At 51.2% G+C, this 25,395-nt stretch overlaps 2 protein-coding genes across 11 annotated transcripts in view; one reads left to right on the forward strand and one right to left on the reverse strand.

Moving 5' to 3' along the window:
- Positions 1–96: 96 nt before the first annotated feature.
- Positions 97–11,818, reverse strand: THAP8 (THAP domain containing 8). 4 transcript variants are annotated; one of them, XM_047794039.1, is made up of 4 exons: positions 11,598–11,818; positions 2,973–3,165; positions 2,385–2,860; positions 97–835 (listed from the first exon to the last, which is right to left on the reverse strand). In XM_047794039.1, the coding sequence occupies exons 2-4, from the start codon at positions 3,117–3,119 to the stop codon at positions 766–768; spliced, it is 693 nt and encodes a 230-aa protein (XP_047649995.1). In that variant the 5' UTR covers positions 3,120–3,165; positions 11,598–11,818; the 3' UTR covers positions 97–765. The 4 variants fall into 4 exon arrangements, with proteins under 4 accessions (XP_047649995.1, XP_047649993.1, XP_047649994.1 ...); XM_047794037.1 differs by having other exon boundaries at positions 11,584–11,817; XM_047794038.1 differs by having other exon boundaries at positions 2,468–2,860; positions 11,584–11,815.
- Positions 11,819–11,872: 54 nt separating this feature from the next.
- Positions 11,873–25,395, forward strand: part of WDR62 (WD repeat domain 62) — a 54,144-nt gene continuing 40,621 nt past the window's right edge. For 2 of the 7 annotated variants that reach the window (XM_047794034.1, XM_047794033.1), the window contains exons 1-7: positions 11,873–12,585; positions 16,538–16,629; positions 17,878–17,940; positions 23,262–23,319; positions 23,549–23,719; positions 24,533–24,670; positions 25,080–25,262. In XM_047794034.1, the coding sequence (XP_047649990.1) occupies positions 12,409–12,585; positions 16,538–16,629; positions 17,878–17,940; positions 23,262–23,319; positions 23,549–23,719; positions 24,533–24,670; positions 25,080–25,262 (882 nt within the window). In that variant the 5' untranslated portion in view covers positions 11,873–12,408. The remainder of the gene's footprint in view (positions 12,586–16,537; positions 16,630–17,877; positions 17,941–23,261; positions 23,320–23,548; positions 23,720–24,532; positions 24,671–25,079; positions 25,263–25,395) is intronic. The other 5 variants (XM_047794030.1, XM_047794028.1, XM_047794029.1 and 2 more) reach the window with 4 other exon arrangements.

A 25,395-nucleotide genomic window follows, 5' to 3' on the forward strand; every position in this document is an offset into this window, starting at 1 on the left:
TTCTCATCATCCAGGTCTCTGCTCAAACATTGTCTCCTTCGAGAAGCCTCCCCACTGCCCAGCCCGTTCATTTTCATTCAGTTTTTATAGCACTTATCGCCATCTGAAATTATCTTGTTTATTAGTTTACTAGTTCATCTACTCAAGCAGGGTGTGAGCACCATAAGGACAGGACTTCGGTCAGCTGTGTTCACTCCTGTATTCCCAGCTTGGTACTAGGCCTGGCAAAAGGTGCAAGGGGCTCTTCAGAACCAGATGTAACTCTCTCCAAACAACCCTTGTTCTGCTCTGATGGGTTGTTGTTGTTTTGGCCTTGACAGGGGCATGTGGAAGTTCCTTGGCTAGGAATCAAATGTGCACCACAGCAGTGACCTGAGCCACAGCAGTGACAATGCCACATCCTTAACCTGCTGAGCCAATGGGAAACTCCTGAGGGTGTTTTACTGACTGCAAAGATTCCAGGTGGAGTTGGCAGGGACCTGACACCCAGGGTAATCACTGCTGACAGGGATCTTGGGCCCGGATCAGCCCGAAGGTTCAAGGGGTCCCTAGGAGGAGGTAGCGGGAGCCAGGCACTGAAGGAGACACTGCTTTGCCCCAGGCATGGGTGCTGGGGCTGGGCCAAGCCCATGTGTGATGCCTCTCTCTTCTCTGTCTTCTGTCATCTATCCTGTGACATTATCTGTCCTGGTCCTTATGCACTGGGAGTCTGAGAGTCCAGGAGTTCAAGCTTGGCATCCAGCGTGGGAGGTGCAGGACCTTGGGCTAGGACCACAGCAATGTCAGCCCCTCCACAGATGATGGTGAAGGCTTGGGAATCCTGGGGTCCAGGGAGCTAGGCCGTCCCCGGCAAAGGAGTAGTGTAAAGACAGAGGACACAGGGGAGTGAAGGGGGGAGCAGGAGGGAGGAGGAAAGGAAAAAGTGGGAGAGGGGGAGGTGGGAGGGGGGTGCCCAGAAACACAGAGAGAGAAATGGGCAGAGGGAGGCATGAGGAGAGAGATGCGAGGACCAGAGAGACATTCGGGAGAGAACAAAGAGGTAGAGAGAAACAGGGAGAGAGATGCGGGGGAAGAAAAACACAGAGAGAGACATGCAGGTGGGAGAAATTCAGGGGCAGAGTGACAGGGACATGGATACGGGCGATAGAGAAAGATGCAGATGAAGAGAGACGCAGAGAAGTGGGGAGACAGACAAGATGGCAGAAAGACAAAGATGGATGTGGGGGAGAGAGAGGAAGAGATTGAGGATGGGATGGGGCAGGGGAAGCAGAGAGAGACACTGTCAGCCAGGGGCCATGGCAGAGTGCATGGAGAGCCCCAGGCCCAAGTTTGAATCCCCCCCCACCGCCCCTGCTTTTTAGGGCCACGCTCTTGGCACATGGAAGTTCCCAGGCTAGGGATGGAATTGGAGCTGCAGCTTCTGGTCTACACCACAGCTATATCAACTTGGGATCCAAGCTGTGTCTGCAACCTACACTGCAGCTCATGGCAACGCTGGATCCTTAACCCACTGAGCAAGGCCAGGGATCAAACCCTCATCTTCATGGATACTAGTCAGGTTTGTTATTGCTGAGCCACAACAGGAACTCCCCAATTTGAATTCTCTCCTTGCCCCACCCCACCGTACATCCCTCCTGTGCCCCAGCAAGGTTCAGGCTACAATCTCAAACCGAAAGCCTGCAGGGACAGCCACTGCAGCTCCAGCTGACTGCTACTCTTTGGGGATATGAACCCAGGGCTGCTAGATCTGCTGAGCCTTCAACAAGGACCAGAAAATATTTTAAAGCATTATGGAAGCCAAAAGAATAATATCTGCAGGCCAGGTCCAACCAGGCTGTCAGGTTGATACATCCTAGTTACAGAGGCACCTCAGGGGCTTTCTGAAACCCCCTCCCACCTCCCTCTTCCGAGCAAAACAAGAGCCCTGGGACCTCAAGCTTGACCTTGGGGTTTTAAGCAGGAGAAAGACCTGGTCAAATTTTGAGTTTTTACAACATGATCCCTTCCGTCTCCAACCCTGGAAAATACTCAGCAGTAAAATAGGGCCTTAGACAGTGCCTGGGAGACTCTAGTATAGACTTGCAAAGCTCTCTAGGGGCCAGGCAGGGAGCTCTCCAACAGGAGAGCACAGGCCTCCTCTCTGGCCAGACACCGTGGCCCTGCCATGGACCCGCTGCCAGACTTGGGCCAAGTTACCAGACCACTCTGTGCTTCAGTTTTTTCCCATGGAAAATGGGGAGAAGAGCAGGGTCAATAACAAGGTCACAGTGATTTTCCATGAGTTATTAACTCTGTGTCTAGCAGACAGTAAGGGCTTCTTAAATATTATTATTAATAAATGGAGCGGCCACTACTCAGCTCCGATCAATAGTTGCTTGACATACCAGATTGATTTTTTCAAGCCAGAAATTTGGAAACGTGGATGAAACGTTCTGATGTTTAAACACGGGCCGGGCGGGGCACTCACCGCGCGCAGCAGGCCCTGGCGCGCCCGTGCCAGCAGGCTCTCCGCGCACAGCTGCTGCGCCAGCTGTTCCAGAGCCCGCAGCCGCCCCTGGTGCCGCTCGTGGCGACGCTGGAGCCTCCGCACCCGCCGCTGCAGCGCTCCCAGCGCCGCGTGCAGCCCAGCCCTGCGGTGCTGGGCCGAGACTCCAGGGCGCGGCCCCGCGGGAACCGGCGGAAGGGGCAGGGGAGTCAGGATCACGGTGGCTGGGGCCTCGGGGCCTCCGGATGCTGGCCCCAGCACCACCAGGCGGACGGGGCCCGGGGCCGGGCCAGCTGAGCCAGGGAACAGGGACGTGGCCTCCGGCGGAGGCGGAGGCATGACTGGTTTCTCGGTGCTTCCGCAATTCTCTTGCCTCTGGAAGACAAGGTGGGGGGTAGAGGACATCAGGGCGGGGCTCCCAGGGAGATTTTCTCAGGAGTGGAGGGTTAGGGGCGAGACTCCAGCAGTGGGACCTCACTGAGCTCACCTCGGTGAACGTCGCCGGGGAGAAGATGGAGGGCACAGCATCTGGCCGCAGGTAGCGCACCCCCCAGCGCCACTGGAAGCAGGAGGGGGCGAAGTGCTCGCTGCACAGGTGCTGGTGGCAGCTGGGCACCCAGTGCTCAAGGCCCATGTGCCTCAGCCAGGCCTGCAGCCTGGGGCCGTCCTTCAGTGGGAACCTGCCAGGGGGGCGGGGTCAGCAGTATCAGGTCTAAGCCCACCCCTCCCTGAGGATTCGTACACCCAGAGGTCTCTGGGCTCCAAACCTCTGCCTCCCCTGGATCAGGCCCTGCCTCCCAACCAGGCTCTCTACCTCCCACCCACGTCTAATTTTGCGGCATCGGCCCACCTCTCCGCCCCTCCCATTCAGCCTCCAGCCTTCCCTGGCTGGGTTTTTGCCACAATCTCCTTCCTGGTCTCCCTGCCCACTACCACTCTCTACCACTCTCCCACCCCCCAAAATCTGTTCTCCCTGTGGATCTAAGGGAGCAGTTTACAAAAACTGGACAAATCTAGTATGTGGGTGATCCCAAATTAATGGGGGTAGGGATGGGAATATAGATTAAAAGCGATTTAAGAAACATCAACCCAAAGGCAGATGTGGACTTGATCTGCAACAAATCATTCTGTAAAGATGTTTTAAGACAGTTGTGAGCAACTGAACATGAACTGAGTATCATATAACTATAAGAAATTAATTTTGCTAGGTGTGATGATTATATTGGTTTAAGCATCTAAAATAACAATCTGTTGGGGAGTTCCTGCTGTGGCTCAGTGGGTTAAGAATCTGACAGCAGTGCCGGGGTCACTGTGGAGGTGTGGGTTCTATTCCTAGCCCAGTGCAATGGGTCAAAGGATCCAGCATTGGAGTTCCCATTGTGGTGTAGTGGTTAACGAATCCGACTAGGAACCATGAGGTTGTGGGTTCAATTCTTGGCCTTGCTCACTGGGTTAAGGATCCTGTGTTGCCATGAGCTGTGGTGTAGCTCAAAGACTCGGCTTGGATCCCTCATAGCTGTGGCTCTGGTGTTTGCCGGTGGCAACAGCTCCGACTGGACCCCTAGCCTGGGAACCTCCATATGCCACCGGAGCGGCCCTAGAAAAAAAGGCAAAAAGACAAAAAAAAAAAAAAAGGATCCAGCATTGCCCCTGTGGGTAGGTCACAGCTATAGCTCGGTTTCAATTCCTGGCCCAGGAAATTCCATTAGCCTCAGGTGTGGCCATTAAATTAAAAAAAAAAATTTTTTTTTAATTGTTATCTTTGGAGTTCCCATCGTGGCCCAGCAGTTAACGAATCTGACCAGCATCCATGATGACGCAGATTCGATCCCTGGCCTTGATCAGTGGGTTAAGGATCTGGTATTGCCATGAGCTATGGTGTAGGCCAGCAGCTGCAGCTCCGACCCCTAGCCTGGGAAGCTCCATATGCTGCAGGTGCATCCTAAAAAGGAAAAAAAAAAAAAGTTATCTGTTGGAAAAGCATTCTGAAATATTCATGAATAAAAGACTTAAATGTCTGGAATTTACTTTAAAATACTGAATTAAAAATGTATGTGGGAGTTGGGGAGTTCCTGTTGTGGTGCAGTGGAAACGAATCTGACTAGGAACCATGAAGTTTTGGGTTCGATCCCTGGCCTCACTCAGTGGGTTAAGGATCCATAGCTATGAGCTGTGGTGTAGGTCACAGATGCAGCTCAGATCTGGAGTTGCTGTGGCTCTGGTGTAGGCCAGCAGCTGTAGCTTGGATTAGACCCCTAGCCTGGGAACTTCCATATGCTGTGGGTGCGGCCCTAAAAAGATAAAAGACAGGAGTTCCCGTCGTGGCGCAGTGGTTAACGAATCCGACTAGGAACCATGAGGTTGCAGGTTCGGTCCCTGCCCTTGCTCAGTGGGTTGGGGATCCGGCATTGCCGTGAGCTGTGGTGTAGGTTGCAGACGCAGCTTGGATCCCGCGTTGCTGTGGCCAGTGGCTACAGCTCCGATTCGACCCCTAGCCCGGGAATCCCCATATGCCGCTGGAGCGGCCCAAGAAATAGGAAAAGACAAAAAAAAAAAAGATAAAAGACAAAAAAAAAAGTATGTGGGAGGAAGGTGGATGAAAGCCATTAGCAAAATGTTCATGGCCTGGTATAATTGAATGATGATACATAAAGATTCATTTAAACAACTCAGTTTTGGAGTTCCCATCATTGGATCTGTGGTTAACAAACCCGACTAGTATCCTTGAGGTTTCAAGTTCGATCCTCGGTCTCGCCCAGTGGGTTAAGGATCCGGTGTTGCCATGAGCTGTGGTGTAGATCACAGATATAGCTCAGATCCCGTGTGGCTGTGGCTGTGGCATGAGCTGGCGACTATAGATCCAATTGGACCCCCGGCCTGGGACCCTCCATATGCTAAGGGTGTGGCCCTAAAAAGCAAAACAAACAAACAAAAACCCAAAAAACTTGTGATTGCATTTAGGGCCAGCCGGGATAATCTAGGATTTCCCCATCTCAAGACCCTCACATCTTTGGCCATGAAGTGTAATATTCATAGGTACTAGGCCTTAGGACCTGGATCTCTTTTGGAGGGAGTGGGAACTATGGCTGCAGCTATAGCTGCTGGCCACAGCCACAGCCACAGCCACGCAGGATCTGAGCCGCATCTGTGACTTAAACCACAGTTCACGGAAATGCTGGATCGCCAACCCACTGACCAAGGCCAGGGATGAAACCCACATCCTCATGGATACTAGTCGGATTCGTTTCCACTGAGCCACAACAGGAACCCCACAAGTATTCTTATAAGAGGGAAGCAGAAGAATATATTACCACAGACAAAAGAGGAGAAGGCAACGTGACCAGAGGCAGAGACTGAGTGATGTGGCCACAAGCCAAGGGATGCCTGCAAACACCGGAAACTGGAAGATGCAAGGAAGAGATTGTCTCCAAGAGCCTCCCAGGGAATGCAGCCCTGCTGACGCCTTGATTTTGGCCCAGTAAAACCGATCTGGATTGTGAGAGAATAATCCCTACTCTTTTAAGGCACCAAGTTTGTAATGGCAGCCACAGGAAATGAATAAATAGAGGGAGGAAATAACATGTATTCAGATTTGCTTGTATCTGCATTCACACTGGGAAATACACATAGGAAATTAAAGAGGCCATAGTGGGGAGGAGGTGGATGGGATGAGGAAGGTTGGTTTGTTGGGGGGAAAGCAAGATTTCTCAGGCAAAAGGCAGACAGAGAGGGAAGTGGGGGCCAGCTGGTGAATGTGGACAGAAGGGCTGACTCAAAGAAGAGCCACGGTATCCGAAGAGCAGAAGCCCAGGCACAGAGCCAGGAATTCTGGCTGCGGCAGTTCCTTCAGCCTCAGTCTAAGATCCAAATGCTCTTGTCAGCTTCAGGCACATGAAACCCCTTATAGCCGCACTTCCCACCCTCTCCTGGGCAGAGACTGCCAACTGGTTCCAACATAGCCACTCCTTTCTTCTGCCTTATGAAAAACTCCAACTTTGAGGCCATAATGTGCCCTGCTAAACTATTTCCCAGGTTCCTTTGCAGTACGTGGGGCCATGTATCTAAGTTCTAGCCGGTGAATATTGGCCAGAATACATATGATGTTGTGTGAGGTATCTGGGATGGTACCTTAAATATGAAGGGGTTGAAGGAGAAAAGGAGGAAAGTAGTATCATTAAAAAAAATCTCTTGCTAACTTGGTCTTGATTTTATTCTCTCTCTTTGGTTGCACCCATGGCATGTGGAAGTTCTCAGGTCAGGGATTGAACCCAAGCCACAGCAGTGACAACACCAGATCCTTAATCTACTGAGCCACCAGGGAACTCCAATTTGCTTTTGTTTCTCTGGTTGGGAATATTTTTAGGGTTTTGGGTTTTTTTGTGTTTTTTTGTTTGTTTGTTTTTTGGTCTGTTTTGGCTGTGATATACGGAGTCACAGATCATATCAGGGCCTCAGTTGTGACCTACGCTGCAGCTGTGGCAACACCAGATTCTTTTAACCCACTGTGCTGGGCTGGGAATCGAACCTGCATGCTGGTGCCGCAGAGATGCTACTGATCCTGTTGTGTCACAGCAGCAACTCTTGGATGGCAACAGTTATAATGGGAACTGTGCTCCTCTAAAAAATCTACCTTCAGTGGCCAACCAGTGTCCTCCTTTTTTTATTTTACAGCCACACCCATGACATTTTGAAGTTCCTGGGTCAGGGGTTGAACCTGAGTCACAACTTTGGCAACGCCGGAATCTTTAACCCACTGCACCTGGCTGGGAACCAAACCCATACCTCTGTAGTGAGCTATGCTGCTGCAGTTGGACTGTTATTCTTAACCCACAGCAGGAACACTTTTTTTTTTTTTGGTCTTTATAGGGCTGCACCTGTGGCATGTGGAGGTTCCCAGGCTAGGGTCTAATCAGAGCTGTTGCTGCCGGCCTACGACAGAGCCACAGCAACACCAGATCTGAACTGTGTCTACAACCTACACCACAGCTCACGGCAATGCCGGATGCTTAACCCACTGAGGGAGGCCAGGGATCAAACCCACAACCTCAACCCAGTTCTTAGTCGGAATCGTTTCCACTGTACCATGACGGGAACTATCTTCTCTCCTTTTTTTTTTTTTTTTGTCTTTTGTCTTTTTGTTGTTGTTGTTGTTGTTGCTATTTCTTGGGCCGCTCCCGCTGGCATATGGAGGTTCCCAGGCCAGGGGTTGAATCGGAGCTGCAGCCACCGGCCTACGCCAGAGCCACAGCAACGCGGGATCCGAGCCGCGTCTGTGACCTACACCACAGCTCACGGCAACGCCGGATCGTTAACCCACTGAGCAAGGGCAGGGACCGAACCCGCAACCTCATGGTTCCTAGTCGGATTCGTTAACCACTGCGCCACGACGGGAACTCCTTCTCTCCTTTTTTTAAAAAATAAAATACCTTAGTCTCATTGGCCAGCCTATCTAGAGTATTGCTAGAAGTTCTTTTCTTCCTCATTAACATAACTCAAAATGTCTTCAGGGTGGCTAAATGCCCAGCTAAAAGACCACACTTCCCAGCCTCCTCTGCAGTTAATGAAGAACTCACCATTGGGTGGGGTTTCCGGGAAGACTCCTTTAAGGGAACGGGCTCCATTTAGAGTTGAATACTATGGCAACTCCCTACCAAGAATACTATGGCATGATGGCTGGGACACTTGGCAGCCAAAGGATGACTTATGAAAGATGGGACCCTCAACCCTGGTGACTGTGGTGTTGCCACACCAGTGCTGGGCAGCCAACCTCTGTACCCCTGAGGCATGTGGAAGTTCCCAGGCTAGGGGTCGAATCGGAGCTGCAGCTGCCAGTCTACACCACAGCCACAGCAATGCTGGATCTGAGCTAAGTCTGTGACCTCCACCACAGCTCATGGCAACATTGGATCCTTAACCCACTGAGCAAGGCCAGGGATCAAACATGTATCCTCACAGATACTACGTCGGGTTCTCACCCCGCTGAGACACAACGGGAACTCCATCATCTCTCCTTATTTTCTAACAGGATTCTGCCATTTGCATCCATAACTGTACTGCCAAGGTATTAGGGGTTTTGCTGGGACTGTTGCAGGATGGGGATGTGCTGGAGGGTAGAGTCAAAGGATGGGTTAATGGACTAGACTGGGGGCAGTGGTGCTGAAGAAAAGAATCAAGTCGTGAACTCAATTCTTCAATGACTGACCCCTGCTCTGTCAGGGTCCTCTGTGTCCAGCAGGGGCTTACTTACTCCAGGAGACACTCAGAGTTGCTAAACTAATAAACAGTGTCAGAGTGATATATTTTTGAAAAGCAAGTCTGGACATACTTATTCTGGTACAAAGACGTCTCTGCACACCTCCTACCCTCAACCAGGGTCCCGCAAGGGACTGCTGGGGCACAGAGTGCTAGGTTTCCTGAGGGTCCCATCTAAAATGCATCCACTAAATTCATGCAACAAATATTCACTGAGCACCCACTCTGTGCCAGGTACTGTTCTAGGCACTGGGGACACAACAAGGAATAAGAGACAAAAATCCCTGCCTTCATGGAGTTGACATTCTAGTAGAGGAGACACAAAGTGAAACTATCGAATATGTGGTGTGCCAGACAGTGGTAAGGGTTAAAGGGAAAAATAAAGCAGGAGGCAAACAGGAAGAATGTGCATGAACTGGGAGAGGGTTATCATTTTCATCCTCACTGTTAGAGAGGTGGTCATAAAGGGAAGAATTTTTCAGGGGGAGGGAGGTAATGGCACAGGCAAAGGCCCTGGGGCAACAATGCATCTGGTGTGCTAGAAGAACATCTAATAGGCCAGTGACACTGGAGTGGAGTGAGTAAGGGGCAGGAAGGAGGAGATGAGGTCATACAGAGAGTGGGGATCCAGTTCCTGCAGGGCTTTGTAGGCCTGTTTTCTGCCTGTGCCAGCTGTGTTTCTTGTCTTTTACAGAGTCCGATGGGAACCAGGGGAGGGATCCAAGCCCTGATCTGACTCAGGGGTTGACAGGTTCCCTGGGACTGCATGTGGAAAACAGTCTGTGGAGCAGGCTGACAAATGGAGAGGCTACTAAAATAGTGCAGTTGAGAGATGACAGTGGCCAATACCATGATGGGGACAAAGAAGAGGGTCAGAAGTGGTCAATTCTGGAGAGACTTTAAAGGGAGAGTCAACAGGATTTACTGATGGACTGGATAAGGAATGTGTCCTGGGAGTTCTCGTGGCTCAGTGGTAATAAACCCAGCTAGTATCCATGAGGACACAGGTTCGATCCCTGGCCCCACTCAGTGGGTTAAGGATCTGGCATTGTCATGAGCTGTGGTGTAAGTTGCAGATGCAGCTTGGATCCTGCATTGCTGTGGCTGTGGTGTAGGGCACAGACATGGCTTGGATCTGGTGTGGCTGCGGTGTATGCTGGCAGCTGTAGCTCTGATTCAATCCCTAGCCTGGGAACTTCCATATGCTGTGGGTATGGCCCTAAAAAAAAAGAAAAAAAGAAAGAAAAAGGAATGTTTCCTGGCCCACTTAGACTAAGGCCCCCAGGGAAAGACCTGTAGTCTAAGCAAGTCAGGATTACTTACCGTGGCAATAAGGAAACTGCACACCAGAGGGAGGTACTGTGGGGAGTTTCATCAAAGCGGAAAAGAATTATTATTTGTGGTTGGGGGGATGGGTGGAGTTCAAGTGAAATCTAAGTGAAATAGCATTTGGATAGACTCAAAGCAAAATAGAACTGTGTGTAAGGGGATCAACATCAGACCTGCATTGCAAAGTGGGCCCAAAGTCTGTCCCTTAGGAAGAAATAAAGTTTGGATATATGTGGAATACTGTATCCAGAAACTCCTTACCTGAAGCTCTGCACCTGGACTATAAATCAAGGCTGCTTCTCTGTGTCAAAGCGATTTTTTCTCCAGGCCTTTAGTAAGATTTTTTTTTCTTACTGATGTAATTTCAAACAGCAAAATTTGTGATAGCCTATGATTTTAAAGAACAAAGCTTCCTAGTAAGAAAGCAGTAGTCAAGAGTTCCATTGTAGCACAGGTGGTTAAGTATCCAGTGTTGTCACTCCAGGGGCTGGGGCCACTACTGTGGCACGGGTTCAACCACTGGCCTGGGAAATTCTGCATGCTGCAGGTGTGGCCAAAAAATAAAATAAAATAAAGAAAAAAGAAAGTAGTAGTCACTTAAGAAGGAGAGTTTTGTTACTTTACACTCGCAGCACGTCCCTGAGAAAAATATAGTATTTTTTCCTAGGGAGTTCCCGTCGTGGAGCAGTGGTTAACGAATCCGACTAGGAACCATGAAGTTGCGGGTTTGATCCCTTGCCTTGCTCAGTGGGTCAAGGATCTGGCGTTACCGTGAGCTGGGGTGTAGGTCGCAGATGCGGCTGGGATCCCGCGTTGCTGTGGCTCTGGCGTAGGCCGGTGGCTACAGCTCCGGTTCGACCCCTAGCCTGGGAACCTCCATATGCTGTGGGAATGGCCCAAGAAATGACAAAAAGACAAAAAAAAAAAGAAGTATTTTTTCCTATTAATTCAGCTGGCTTTTTCTGTGTGTTATTCCAACCAAATTAAAGAGAAGGCAAGGGTTTTTTTCCTTTTTTTTTTTTTTTTTTTTACAGTTTAACCTAATTTTTATTTTCTCAAGTGTGAGAAAAGTGAAGAAATAAGGATGATTCTAAGGGTTTCTAGCCTGAAAGACAGGAAAGGAAATGGGAGACTTAAGAGATACAAAATAATGCCGTAGGTTTTGGCCGTTCTGAGTTTGAGACGCCTCAAATTCGGGGATAGGGCGAGTGGGCAGTTGTAGCCTTTTACTGAGTCTGGACCAATCTCACTTCTCTCTACAAACAGCCCTCCCATTCTTCTGCTCGTCCGGTTCACCACCTGCAGTTAATCATCTACCCTTGGTTCACACATCTGCACCTTTGCATGTGTAGTATTTACTACCAGTGAAACTCTGGGAATAAGGTCTCTTGAGCCCGGTAACCCTGCTTTTAAACGCCAGCAAGCTGGACCAGGTGCCCCACACTGCAGCATTTATCGTCGGCACCGCCCCCACAGGGCCCCGCCTCCCTTAAGCCCCGCCCCTCGCTTGCGCTCACTTGTAGAAGCTCACCGGGCGGTGGTCTGCGCCCAATCGGCCCGCAGTGTTGGAGCAGTTCGGAGCCCGGCAGTACCTGGGCATGGCTGTCCAACTCAATTGGGTTTTGCCTGGTCTGCAGACGCACTTTGGTCCTCGCCAGGCGCCGCCGAACCCTACCCCGCCCGCCAGCTCTCCGCCTGTCTCACGTGATGGCCCTTGGGGCCTGGTCACGTGCCGGGGGGTTGTGGTGGGGGAAAGGGGAGCGCCTGCGTACTACGCGCCCAGCCTCTTAGCTAGCTACGCCCTCGTCACGTGGCAAATGGGGAAAAGAATACGTCTGCGCAAAGCCAGCTTTTAGTCACCCGGACTTTATTTGTTGAGGGACAGGTGGCGACACGGCGTTTCTGAATCTGCTCTTCAGTCTCTGTCGGCTCCGCCCTACGCTTACATCCGGGCGACTGCCACTGCGCGGATAGCCGCCCTGGTGGAGGGCAGCAAAAAACGAGGTGAGGATTGGTAGTAGCCTCGTAAAGGTTAAAGCCTGTGTATTTTGTGAATGATGAAAACACAGATAGGGTTAAAATATTCCACAGCGCCAGCTCAAGCATCCAGCTGACAAACCGTGGCTACTCCATATCAGACCCTCCGCTCCGCCTCCTAGCTATCATTGGTCAAAAGCTCCGCCCGGCAGCCCTGAGATTGGCCAGAGGACGGTTTGCCGTGTCCAATTGGCTGCAGCGCCGGCTTTCCCGCGGAGGTTCGCTATTCGAATGGGTTGCGGCGGCGGCGGCGGCGGCGGCGGCGGCAGTTGAGCGTGTAACGGTCGCCCGGCCCTGGCGCGACGATGGCGGCCTTGGGGACCGGAGGCTACGTGCGGAACGATGCAGTCGAGAAGCTGCCAACCATCATGGCGGGAGTTCCGGCGCGGAGGGCCCAGTCGTCCCCGCCCCCTGCTCCACCGCTCTGCCTACGGCGGCGGACGCGACTCACAGCGGCGCCAGAGGACGCGGTGCAGAACCGGGTGAGGAGCTGCTGGCCCTGTACATCCCAGTTTCAGTTCCCCGGGTCTCCCTTGGCCCTGCCTTAGGTCTTTGGCCCCGCCCACCAGACCCCAACTGGTATCCCCTAGCAGCTCTCTGGCCCGCCTTGTCCCCTAAGTCCCGCCCCCTCATCCAGGGCTCCTCCCACTGTCCCTTCCCCCTTCTGCCTGTTATTCCTAGTCCCACCTCTCAACCCCTGGTCCCACCCTTAGTCCTTGGAGAAATTCCCGGAGTTCTTCCCAGGCCCTATCCCTTGGAGCGCATTTCAATTTTGCTAATCACCTCCTAGTCCTGTCTTCCTCCTGCTTATCCCTTCAGTCACCTTTAGACGCCTGTCTGGGCCCTTCGACTTTTGACCTCACCCTGCACTAGATCTTTAGGGAGTCTACCAGGGTTCAGTCTCAAATCCTACCTGTTTCAGCTCTCCCTCAGCTCCACCCTGCCTTCCCTAACCTCCTGCCTGCTTTCTTTCTTTCTTCCTTACCAAGATTGGATTCTTAATCCATGTTGCCACCCTAAATTATGGAGACGATGTGAGTAATATTTGTAAAATCTGAGGGACAGATGGCGATACGGCGTCACTTCCAGGGCGGGCTGAGGAGGACTGCGGTATAGAACAGCTCCCTAAATCCTGAAACACAGAAGCAAAATTTTAGAGTAGGTAGAAGAAATTCCAGTAGCACAGCAGAAATTTTAAAAAATTGGAGTTCCCGTCGTGGCGCAGTGGTTAACGAATCCGACTAGGAACCATGAGGCTGCGGGTTCGGTCCCTGGCCTTGCTCAGTGGGTTAACAATCCGGCGTTGCCGTGAGCTGTGGTGTAGGTTGCAGACGCGGCTCGGATCCCGCGTTGCTGTGGCCAGTGGCTACAGCTCCGATTCGACCCCTAGCCTGGGAACCTCCATATGCCACGGGAGTGGCCCAAAGAAATAGCAAAAAGACAAAAAAAAAAAAAGAAAGAAAGAAAGAAACAAGAAATTAAAAAAAATTGTTCTCCAACTCTTTGAGTTGCAAAATCTGTTTTTGTAAAATGGAGATAACAGTAACCATGATGTTTCAGGGAGATGAACTGTAATTGCGCATATGACCTACTTGGCACAAAGTCCAGATAAAGGGTCGATACATGGTAGCTGCTTGTGGGCCTTGTTCCTGCCACAGGGCTTCCTGCTACACTCTAATTCTGTCACCCACTCCTGGCTGCAAGGCTCTGGGCAAGTGGCCCCTGCCCCCCTCTTTGGCCACATTTTTCTGTCCTCCTTCTCACGGAGGTTCAGTCACACTGGCCTGCCTACTGTTTTCCTGAGGCTCCAAACTCTTTTCCGCCTCCTAGCGTTGGTATTTGGTGAGTCCTCTCTCTGGGCTTTTTGCTGCAGCCTACCTGGCTGGCTCCTGTCCCTTGAGTCTCAGCCTGAATATTCCTACCCTGAGATGCCTTGTTGAACCCCAGCCTAAAGCAGGTATCCACCTTAATCCCACCACCCTGTACTTCATAACTCTTACCTTGTATGTTCCTGAAAGTGCCTTGTGAGCTCTAAAGTGTATAAAGAGAGGAATCACAATAGTAGTTTCAGAAAGGCAGGATAGCTAGGTGGTTCAGAGCACTGCCTTTGGACCCAGACTGCCTAGGCTTTAACCTTAACGCCACAGCTTATGGAGATTCTAAGGCTAGGGGTCCAGTCGGAGTTGTAGCTGCTGGCCTTTATCACAGCCGCAGCAACCCAGGATCCAAGCTGAGTCTGTGACCTACACCACAGCTCATGGGAATGCCGGATCCTTAACACACTGCTCAAGACCAGGGATCGAACCCATGTCCTCATGGATGCTGGCTGGGTTCCTTAACCGCTGAGCCACGACGGGAACTCCTCTTTCTTTCCTGAATTTTTCTGTGCCTCTGTTTCCTCATCTGTAAAATGGGAATAATAATATAAATGTTCCTATAGGGTATTTATGAGGATTAAATAAGCTCATGTATCTTAAGTACTTAAAAAAAAAACACATGGCACGTTGCAAGTACCGGGTTGGTGTTAGTTACTACTTTTATGACTGTGAATTTTGGGTGATTGGTGTCATTTATTTTTCTTGTTTGTGATGTTGAGTCCAACCAGCTTGCAAAAATCTTCTAGCTACGAAGCGGGTTAAGGATTCCACATTGTCACGGCAGTGGCTTGGATTGTGTTGTGGTGCAAGTTCGATCCCTGGCCTGAGGACTTTCATATGCCACAGGTGTGGCCAAAAAAAAAAAAAAAAAGACTAGCCATGCTAATGCCCAGTAGTGCTGATTAACAGATAAAAAACAATGTGAGTGCCACTCCCTGGTTGTATGGGTTAGTCCTGGCACTGCTCTTTCCAGATAGATTACCTCTCAGGGCCTCTTTTTCTTTATCCATAAGGTGGAGATGATGAAGATGATGATAAGGACCATATCACAGGATTATTGTGAGCCTTAAATAAGTGAATACAGTTGCAGGTATTCAGACATGCCTGGCTCCTGGTTAAATGCTCAAAAAATATTTGTTATTACTATCCTATATTTGTCTTTCATTTCTGTGTGTGTGTGTGTGTGTCTTTTGTTTTTTTAGGGCCGCACCTGTGGCATAGGGAGGTTCCCAGGCTAGGGGTCGAATCGGAGCTGCAGCTGCCCGCCTACACCATAGCCACAGCAACAGCAGATCTAAGCCGCATCTGCGACCTACACCACAGTTCACGGCAACGCTGGATCCTTAACCCACTGAGCGAGGCCAGGGATCAAACCCAAAACCTCATGGTTCCTAGTTGGATTCGCTTCTGCTGTGCCACAACGAGGACTCAGCCTCTCATTTCTGAGGCCAACATCTCACTTGAGAATTTTGTTGTTGTTGTTGTTGTTGTTGTTGTTTTGTCTTTTTGCCTTTTCTTGGGCCGCTCCTGCGGCATATGGAGATTCCCAGGCTAGGGGTCCAATCGGAGCTATAGCCACTGGCCTACGCCAGAGCCACAGCAGCGCAGGATCCGAGCCGCGTCTGTGACCTACACCACAGCTCACGGCAACGCTGGATCGTTAACCCACTGAGCAAGGGCAGGGACCGAACCCGCAGCCTCATGGTTCCTAGTCAGATTCATTAACCACTGCGCCACCACGGGAACTCCAGAGAATGTTTTACTTTATAATGTTTAGAAATTAGTCTCTTCAAAATATGAAAATACCACCGTTCTACTAGTCCCTAGTCTAAGTTGTTTAATCAAGCATGATGGGGACTGGCTCATTTGGCTTACTTTGCTTAGAGAGTTTTAAATTTTTAAATGTCATCATTCACTTTTTTCTTTACTCGTTGAACCTCTAGACTGAATTTAGTGGTGGAATGGACGGTACCCACTTTTGCTCACTGCTGTGTCTTCCCTGCACAAAGTGCTGGCTTTGAATCCAGAGACTGCCTGGCTTTGTATTACCCAACCTTGCCACTCAGCAGGTGTGGTACCTTGTGCCTCAGCATCCTCATCTGTAAAATAGGTGTGATGATAGTGCCTTCTTCCTTGGATTGTTTCAGGCTCTCAAGTCTTTCATCCGTATAAATACTTGAAGACTTACTCACATCCTCAGTGAGGCTTTCTCTACTTCCTCTGTCCTCTTGATCTCCTTCCCTGCTTAATTTTTCACTCCTACCTGACATCTATTTTACCTATTTGTTCTGTTCATTTTCTGTGTCCGCCATCCCGTCACCACCAGAATGTGAGCTCTGAGAGGACAGGGGCTTTTTTTTGTCTACCTTCCTCATCCTTCTGTGTCCTCCACCCAGCAGTATATTTGTCAAAGCAGCATTGAGGAGAACAAGCATTAGCCACTGGTAGATGCCTCTAGGAGCTCCAGGCAGGTGGTGGAAGTAACAGGGTGGGAGGTGGCTGTGCCATGTGGGGCCTGCTGGGGCAGGTGCTTCAGATTTCGGCCTTTTCCCTGCAGGTATCCCTTGAGAAGGTACTTGGCATCACAGCCCAGAACAGCAGTGGCCTAACCTGTGACCCCGGCACAGGCCACGTGGCCTACCTAGCAGGGTGAGTGAGTGGGTGGGCCTCGGCCTCTAATCTCTGATCCTGAATTCAGAGCCTGAAGTCTTTGGTGAGCCTCCCTGGGCCTCAGCTCTTCCAGCTGTAGATTGCAGATAATGCCGCCTCCTTCTGAGGGCTTAGGAAGGGTTCCACGGCCCCTCTGTGTCTAGAACGGTACCTGGCATGTGTGAGTGCCATGAAAAAGCCTTATTGTGACTGCAGGTGGGAGGGGGCAGAGATTCTGCCAAAGACAGGTGGTTAAGATCCAAGCCATGGTTGATGTCAGGCAGTCTGGGTTCATGTCCCAGCTCCACCATGTACGTTTCTCTCTGAGCCTCTGCGTCTATTAAATAGAACTAGTGCTACCCTTCTCTTGGGTAGTTAGTTGAGAGAACTGAAGGGCATCTGCACCTGTTTGTTCTATAAATACTGGTCTAGCCTGGCACTCTTCTAGGTACCAGAGGGACCCTCACCCCTGTAGGGTAGGGCAGGGCCATAGAAATTCCTGACAACCGGTATCTGTTATTGAGTCTTTGGGAAGCAGCCAGAATAGAGGACAAGGGTGGTCTCTTGAATCTGACAGGTGTGGAGTCATAGCCCCACTCTGTCCCTGACCTGCTAGGGAGCCCTGGGCAAAGGACCTCCCTCTCTGGGCTTCAGTTTTTTGTTTTTTGTCTTTTTGTCTTTTCTAGGGCCGCTTCCCGAGGCATATGGAGGTTCCCAGGCTAGGGGTCTAATTGGAGCTGTAGCCACTGGTCTTCACCAGAGCCACAGCAACTCGGGATCCGACCACGTCTGTGACCTTCACCACAGCTCACGGCAACGCTGGATCCTTAACCCACCAAGCAAAGCCAGGGATCGAACCTGCAACCTCATGGTTCCTAGTCAGATTTGGTAACCACTGTGCCACGATGGGAACTCCTGGGCTTCAGTTTCATCATCTGTGAAATGGGACTAAGATTCCTGACTTCACCTGGCATTTGTGAGGATTTTAAGAAATTGTACACAGTATATCTTTATTAGCCCAGAGCCTGACAGAGGAAGTGTTGGCTTCTGTTTAAGGATATATTAATCGTGATGTTAAGCACCCTAGAGTTCTCAGCATAGATGCCTGGAGGAGGAGGAGGAGACCAAAGAGAGAAGTATCTGTTTGGAAAGAGCCTTGTTTATATGCGGGCTCTTGTGTTGAGAATAGAATCATTCCTGGACCCAATACTCTCCTCATTTTGAGCATATTTTTCTTTTTCTCCCCAGTTGTGTGGTGGTGATTTTGAACCCTAAGGAGAACAAGCAGCAGCACATTTTGAATACTGCCAGGTAAGCTGGGGCCTGGGCATGCTGTAGGGGTGTGACCAGGGTCCTGGCACATCCTTCCTTCCCCACATTGCCTGGAAGCGCTTGTGAGTGACTCCACCCCACCCACTCACCCAGTGGTTCAGTGACAAGGTCCATAGTGCTAGGTACTCTTCTGGGTGATGGGAACACAGCAGTGAGTCTGCTCTTGCCGGGAGACAGACTAAGCTAGGTGGCAGATTACTAGCCGACCAGGACTGTCGCTGTGGAGGAAATGATGGGCATGTGTTAGGGCAAGTTCACAGGTGGAGAGTGAAGGGGAAGCCATCTCAGAGCCTCCCTAAGGCTGAGAGCTGAAGAAAGTCAAGGGGTGACCATGTGAAGGTGTGGGGAGAGCTTTCCAGGCAGAAGGAAGAATAAGAGCAAAGGCCCTGCAGTGCTTAAGAATCTCAGGTTGTTTGTGGAGCAGTCAGGGTTCTGTGGGCGAAGGGGAGTGAGGCTGGAACCAGCAGAAGCCATGGTCCCGGGCCTTGGGGCCAGGTTGGCTGCCATGCTGATTGCAAAGACGAGCCACTAGAGGGCGTTCATAGGCTAAGACCGTGCCTCACCCAGCCTAGCCCTCCAGCGCTGTGTCTCCCTTTCCTGCTTTATTCCCCCCCCCCGCCCCCGCAAAATGTGATCCTTTTTGATATGCTGTCTAATAATTTCTTCAGTGATGATATTTACTGTCTCTTTCCACAGTGTGAGCTCTCTGAGGGCAGGGAATGTCTCGTAGTTAATTTCTGTGTGTGTCCCTGTACCTTAGATCAGTGTCTAGCATGTTGATGGCACTTACTGTTTGCTGAATGAAAGTGTTTGGGGTTTTAGAAAGATCCCTCCTGCTGCCAGTTCATTGGGGAAGGCCCCTGGACCTGAGCAGACCCAAGTTGGTGCCCAGGGTCTTCCTTGGGCTGACTGATCACTGTGTCCTCCTGGGTCTTTGGTCCCAACTGGGTTGTGACCTTGGGAGGCGGCCCACTACAACTTTTTATTCCACAAATACTGCACAGATAGCTCAAGCTTAGCTCCTTCAGCCTGGCTCTCCATCTGCACTCTAGCTAGACAGAGAAGATGTGGATTTTCTTTTTCCCTTACGGTTCCTAAAGCAAGGTCCCTAGGTATGGTTTGGCAGATACAGATTCCCTCTTGGAAGGAGCTTCTGGGACCCTTGGCTCTGACTGTGGGTTCTGTCACTTATGGCGAGGGGAGAGGTGGGTTCCAATTCTGGCTTAAGCATTTATTCACTCTGTGTCTCAGATGAAACACTTCTTGGCAGTAATCACAAATGAGAGGCCCCAGACTTGGCTGACAGAATTCTTAAGTATCAAACTTAGCGGACAACATTTAAGAGTTTTCTCCACAAAAATCCAGATGAGAGATTCAGGTCTCTAGAGCCCCCATTCCCCCATTGCAGGGATGGTCTGGAGCTTAGTAGCATTTATCAGAGCCCCCCTTCAACCCTTCTGTAATCCGCCCTGTTGCCTCCGATTCCTGTAGGCAGTGGGGTAGGTGGCCTTGATCTGAAGCAGATAGCAGAGAGAGAGAGAAGTATCCGCTCTCGATCACTGGTGGCTCTGTCTCAGGAGGTGGTGTGGCTAGAGTGGAGGTTTTCATTCTGGCTGCATTTCAGAGTCACCTGATCCCTGGGCCTCACTCCCAGAGGAAGCTGAATCACTTAGTCTGGAGTAAGGCCTAATCACCATGGGCAATTTTTAAACTTATGTTGAAGTAATTTCAGACCTGTAAGAATAGTACTGAGAGCACCACCACACCTTTCACCTATATTTCCCAAATGCTAACATTTTAGCACATTTGCTTTATCATTCTCTGTCTATGGATGTAGTCATTTTTTTCTGAACTGTGAGGGTAGTTGAAACCTGATGCTCCTGAACCTCTAAATACTTGAGTGTGAATTTACTGCCCCCCCCCCCAAAATCTTTCAAAGCCAAAATGCATTAGCAAAATCAGGAAATTAAAATTGGCACATCACCACCATTTACTCCTCATTCAGGCTTTACCATTTGTTCCAAGAATGTCCTTTACAGTAAAAAAGATTCTGCCCGGAATCATGCATTGCTGTGAGTTGTCTCTTCAGTATCCTTCAGTCTAAAGCAGTTTCCTTCATCTTTTTATTTCATTTAATTAATTAATTTATATTTGGCTGTGGCCTGCAGTGCCTTGATGCACTTAGTTCCCAGACAAGGGATTGAACCCAGGCCAAAGTGGTGAAAGCGCTGAGTCCTAACCACTACATCACCAGGGAACTCCCCTCCTCCATCTTTTCTTTTTTCTTTTTTCTTTTTTTCTTTTTGCCTTTTCTAGGGCCATTCCTGCGGCATATAGAGGTTCCCAGACTAGGTCTAATTGGAGCTGTAGCCACCGGCCTATGCCAGAACCACAGCAATGAGGGATCCGAGCCACGTCTGCAACCTACGCCACAGCTCACGGCAATGCCGAATCCTTAACCCACTGAGCAAGGCCAGGGATCGAACCTGCAACCTCATGGTTCCTAGTTGGATTCGTTAACCACTGCCCCACAAAGGGAACTCCCATATTTTCTTTTTTAGGGCCGCACCCATGGCATCTAAAATTTCCCAGGCTAAGGGTTGAATCGGAGCTACAACTGCTGGCCTACGCCACAGCCACAGCAACGAGGGATCTGAGCTGCGCCTGCGACCTACACCATAGCTCATGGCAACGCCAGATCCTCCACCCACTGAGCAAGGCCAGGGATCGAACCAGCTATCTCATGGTTCCTAGTCAGATTCATTTCCTCTGCACCACCATGGGAACTCCCTAGTTGAATTCCTAACCTACTGAGCCACAGTGGGAACTCCGGCTCCATCTTTTCTTGACTTTCATGACTTTAACACCCTTGAGGACTGCAGGCCGGGGGTTTTGTAGAACATCTCAGTTTTGGGGTTTGTTTGCTCTGTCCTCGTGGTGAGACTCAGGTTCTGCACGAACACTGCGGGAGGAATTTCTGATCCTGCGCAGTGCGTTCGGTCAGGAGGTGTGTGATGTTGGTCTTGTCCATGACTGGCGATGACCACCTTGAGCCCCTCATGAGGGTGGTGTCAGCCAGGCTTCTCCACCCCAAGCTGCTCTTTCCCCTTTGGGATTAGTGAGTCTCTGGTGAGGAGCTTCTCTGAAACGAGGCAGATATTATCCTCTTTCTTACCAAAGTTTCATTCACTAGTCTTAACACGATAGCTTTGACATTTTTCAAATCCTCCCCAGGGAATTCTCATGTGCCCTGTCTGGTTGAGTAATCTTGGCAGGATGTCCTTGTGTTGAGTCTCCTTATCTCAGAACTGGCTAATGAGGGTCCTGACTTCACAGGGCATGCTCAGTGACCTGTGTGGTGATGCTCAGGTGGATTTGGCAGAGGGTCAGGCATGCAGTAGTCGGGCTAGGAGCAGCCGCACACCACAGACATCTCCCAACAGGCATGGCTTCAAACACAAAGGCCTGCTCTTCCTGGGCGTGAAGTCTGGAAGCAGGCACTTAGGGGCTGGTGTCTGCCAGCATCAGGCACCTCACTCCTTCTTTTTATTTTTTATTTTTTTATTTTTTTATTTTTTTGTCTTTTGTTGTTGTTGTTGTTGTTGTTGTTGCTATTGGGCCGCTCCCGCGGCATATGGAGGTTCCCAGGCTAGGGGTCGAATCGGAGCTGTAGCCACCGGCCTACGTCAGAGCCACAGCAACAGCAACACGGGATCCGAGCCGCGTCTGCAACCTACACCACAGCTCACGGCAACGCCGGATCGTCAACCCACTGAGCAAGGGCAGGGACCGAACCCGCAACCTCATGGTTCCTAGTTGGATTCGTTAACCACTGCACCACGCCAGGAACTCCACTCCTTCTATCTTTCTGTTCACCTTGCTTATTGGGAGGCTTCTGTTCTTAAGGTCCCTTCATGGCCCAGGATGGAATTCTGGTTGTCATGTCCTTGTTTCAGAGGGGAGCGAGTGGGGAGGAGGGCAGAGATTTCCCTTTGGGACGCTTTCCTGGGAGTCCTACACAGCACTTCAGCCTACCTCTCGACTGGCCAGACTACATCCTGCAACTGAGCCTCTGCAGCTGCGGAGGAGGCGAGGAAATGTACTCCACCTGGGGACATTGCCACCCCAGTTAAAACTGGGCTTCTGTTGGTGAGGAGGGAGGACGAGTGCATATTGGATAGGCAGCACACCTTGTCTGCTACTTTCTTCTTTTTCTTTCTTTCTTTCTTTACCCCGGCCGCACAGTATAGCAGCTCGATGTGAGATCTTAGTTCCCAGACCAGGGATTGAACCTGGGCCACAGCAGTGAAAGCACCAAGTCATAACCACTAGACCACTAGGGAACTCCTCTTTTTTCTTTTTTTTAAATTGAAGTATAGTAGATTTACAATGTTGTGTTAGTTTCAGGTGTACGGCAGAGTGATTCAGATATGGACATATGAAGATAGAGCTGTGTGGAGATAGAGATCTATAGAACATACACATCAATCTTTTTCAGATTCTTTTCTGTTAGAGGTTTTTACAGGATAATTGAGTACAGTTCCCTGTGCTGTACGTTGGCTCCTTTTCCTTGACTGCTACTTTAAGGAGTGATAGAGGGTTAAGTTGATGGTGTTAAATGTTCTGTGAGATTGTCAGTGACTCACTTCAGGGCATTTACTTTGTTATCTGCACACCAGTTACTCATATGAGGGGGAAAATGACTAGACGGTGAAGGGACAGAGTTAAAAGCAAGACTAGAAGAGAGAGGGGAGAGAAAAAACAAAAACAGCATAGTGTGGGAACAGTGCCCTCACTGCCACAAGACATGCAAACAAGCCGGGTCATTCCGGGCCGGTGCGCGCTGGCTGGGAGAGAAACGTGCTGAGGTTCAGGGTTTGCCACGACACCTTCAGTGTTTAGCCGTGAGGTCCTCACATCAGCACCACCTCCATGGTTAGGCCAGGTCGGCACCATTTCCTGCATCTGACTGTCTCAAGGTTACAGGGTGGTGGGTGCGATCTTAGGGAGCCCAGCCCTGCTGAGGGAGGGGGAGGGGGGTCTCCATACAGCATCTACCCCATCAGGGTTTGGGGTTTTAGGGAGAAGGAGCCTGTGTCTTTACAAAACCCCATTTCCCTGTGCCACTGCCCCCTTCTCCCCAAAGCATTGGCTCTGTGGGAGCTACTGGCGCTCACCTCCCCTGGCCAGTTCCAGGCTTGGGAGCGAGGAGTGGGCGGAGTGCTATGAGCACTGCCAGGCTGGCGTCTGGCTGCCCGCCGTCGGTGGATCCAGTGGCCACCCCCTTTGCTTGTCCCCAGGAAGTCTCTGAGTGCTCTGGCCTTCTCCCCTGATGGGAAGTACATAGTGACGGGGGAGGTGAGTCACCATCAAGATTGAGTGGGTGGGAAGGGACTTGGGGCGGGGGCATTCCTTCTGCCCCCAGCAGGCCTGAGGAGTCCCTGGAATAGGTCCTTCCTTGGCTGGAAAAGATGGGGGAGGTGGCTTTTGGGCACACCCTGGGGCACTGCCAGCTTCAGCCCTGATAGCCCCTCAAGGCCTGCCTGGTGCAGAACCCAGCCGCAATAAATGGCCCCATCTTCCCCAGAATGGGCACAGGCCGGCTGTGCGCATCTGGGACGTCGAAGAGAAGAATCAGGTGGCGGAGATGCTGGGCCACAAGTACGGCGTGGCCTGCGTGGCCTTCTCCCCCAACATGAAGCACATTGTGTCCATGGGCTACCAGCACGACATGGTGCTCAACGTCTGGGACTGGAAGGTAAGAGCTGGCCGGGGGCGGGGGAGGGGTGGGCAGCTAGCCGCCGAGCACCTGCGCCTCGGGCACAGAGAGAGCACGCTGAGACAACCTGGTAAAAGGCCCGTTTAGCTACCAGGTATTTATTGAGCACCTGCTACATGCCGATCCCTATTCTAGGCACTTACTGTAGGCCACTGACTGAGCTGACAAGCTCTCAACTGGTAGAATGTGTAATTCTTTTTATATTGACCAGCTGTGACCTTGAGCAAGTGACCTAATCTCTCTGAGTCTGATTCCTCCTCTGTGAAAAGGGTATCATAGTCTCTGCTTCACTGAGGGGTGAGAACTCAGAATTGATATGCTGGAAGGCTTTGGAAGACATGGAGATGGCAGAAGTGGGTACCACGTCCTGGCTCTGTTCTTAACCTGCTCTGTCACCTTGAGCGTGTGACTATCCCCTCTGAACATGATAGGGTCGGGGTGAAGCACCTCCCTGGTAGGACTGTAGCAGGGATTCCCAGCCTTCTCCTGTGAAGGGCTTGGCAGTGTCCAGGTCACTGGCGGCGTGGGTTGTGTTGTCCTTACTTCCCAGCTGTGGCTGTCCTCAACACTCTGTGTGGACTCTTGAGGAGAGCTCTGGAACTTACTGTCATGTGGGAACCTTTCCAAGCCGCAGTCTCCTCCGTGTTGGGACTGATAAGTGGGCCTCATGTAGGGTTCCCCACAGAGGAGGCCCGAGGAAAGCAGACTCGAGCAGGGGGGCGCGGGGAGACGCACAGCTGAGGGCAAAGCTCAAACCGTCTGATGCGAACTCCTCTGCACTGATCCTTCCAGAAAGACATCGTGGTGGCATCCAACAAGGTATCCTGCAGGGTCATCGCGCTCTCCTTCTCAGAGGACAGCAGCTATTTTGTCACTGTCGGGAACCGGCATGTGAGGTTCTGGTTCTTGGAAGTATCCACCGAAGCTAAGGTGAGTTTCTGTCCCCGCCATCTCAGCTGGGCCCAGGGAGACCTGTCAGGAGCTGTAGGGGCTCCCATTTGTGCCTGAGATTCGGGGGCATTGGTCTCAGAGGCTGGGTGGCTTTTCAGGGGTCTGCCTTCTTCTGGGCCTGCTCTCCAGGTGCTGGCTGACTGGCAGGCCCTGCTGGGCACCCTCTTCTCCCCTGCCGGTCCCTGGCATCAGACCCTGTTCCTGGCCTGCTGCCTCCAGCCTCTGTCCAGAAGTGTGTGTTCTGTTTGTCTTTCCCTCCTCCATTGGGAGGAGTTCCTTAGCCTTCTCTTGGGCTGTGTTATATCCACTGGTCGTGAGAAGCCCGTTAGGACCTTGCTGGGGGCTAGGCCATGGGATGGTGTCTCACTGGGCCCTGCTTTGCCCCCAGGTGATGGGCACGGTGCCCCTCGTGGGGCGCTCAGGCATCCTGGGTGAGCTGCATGACAACGTCTTCTGTGGTGTGGCGTGTGGCCGGGGCCAAATGGCAGGCAGTACCTTCTGTGTGTCCTACTCGGGCCTCCTCTGCCAGTTCAACGAGAAGAGGGTGCTGGAGAAGTGGATCAACCTGAAGGTACCACAGCCTCCCTCTCTGCCATCAGCACTTGCCATGACGTGTGACTCCAGGGACACTCAGCAGTGCCCTGCATGGCAGTTGGTCACCATGCAGTGACCTGCATGGGTCTGGCTTCTTGCTCTGCTCGTGT

This window comes from Phacochoerus africanus, chromosome 8 (assembly GCF_016906955.1).
Source record: "Phacochoerus africanus isolate WHEZ1 chromosome 8, ROS_Pafr_v1, whole genome shotgun sequence".
In the NCBI taxonomy this organism is placed as follows: Eukaryota; Metazoa; Chordata; class Mammalia; order Artiodactyla; family Suidae; genus Phacochoerus; species Phacochoerus africanus.

Coding starts and splice junctions, on each gene's coding strand:
- THAP8 (XM_047794037.1), bottom strand. CDS start 11,666: ATGCCCAGGTACTGCCGGGCTCCGAACTGCTCCAACACTGCGGGCCGA. Junction 3,166..11,583: donor CGCCCGGTGAGCTTCTACAA/GTGAGCGCAAGC, acceptor CCCCCCTGGCAG/GTTCCCACTGAAGGACGGCC. Junction 2,861..2,972: donor CCCCGGCGACGTTCACCGAG/GTGAGCTCAGTG, acceptor CTTGTCTTCCAG/AGGCAAGAGAATTGCGGAAG.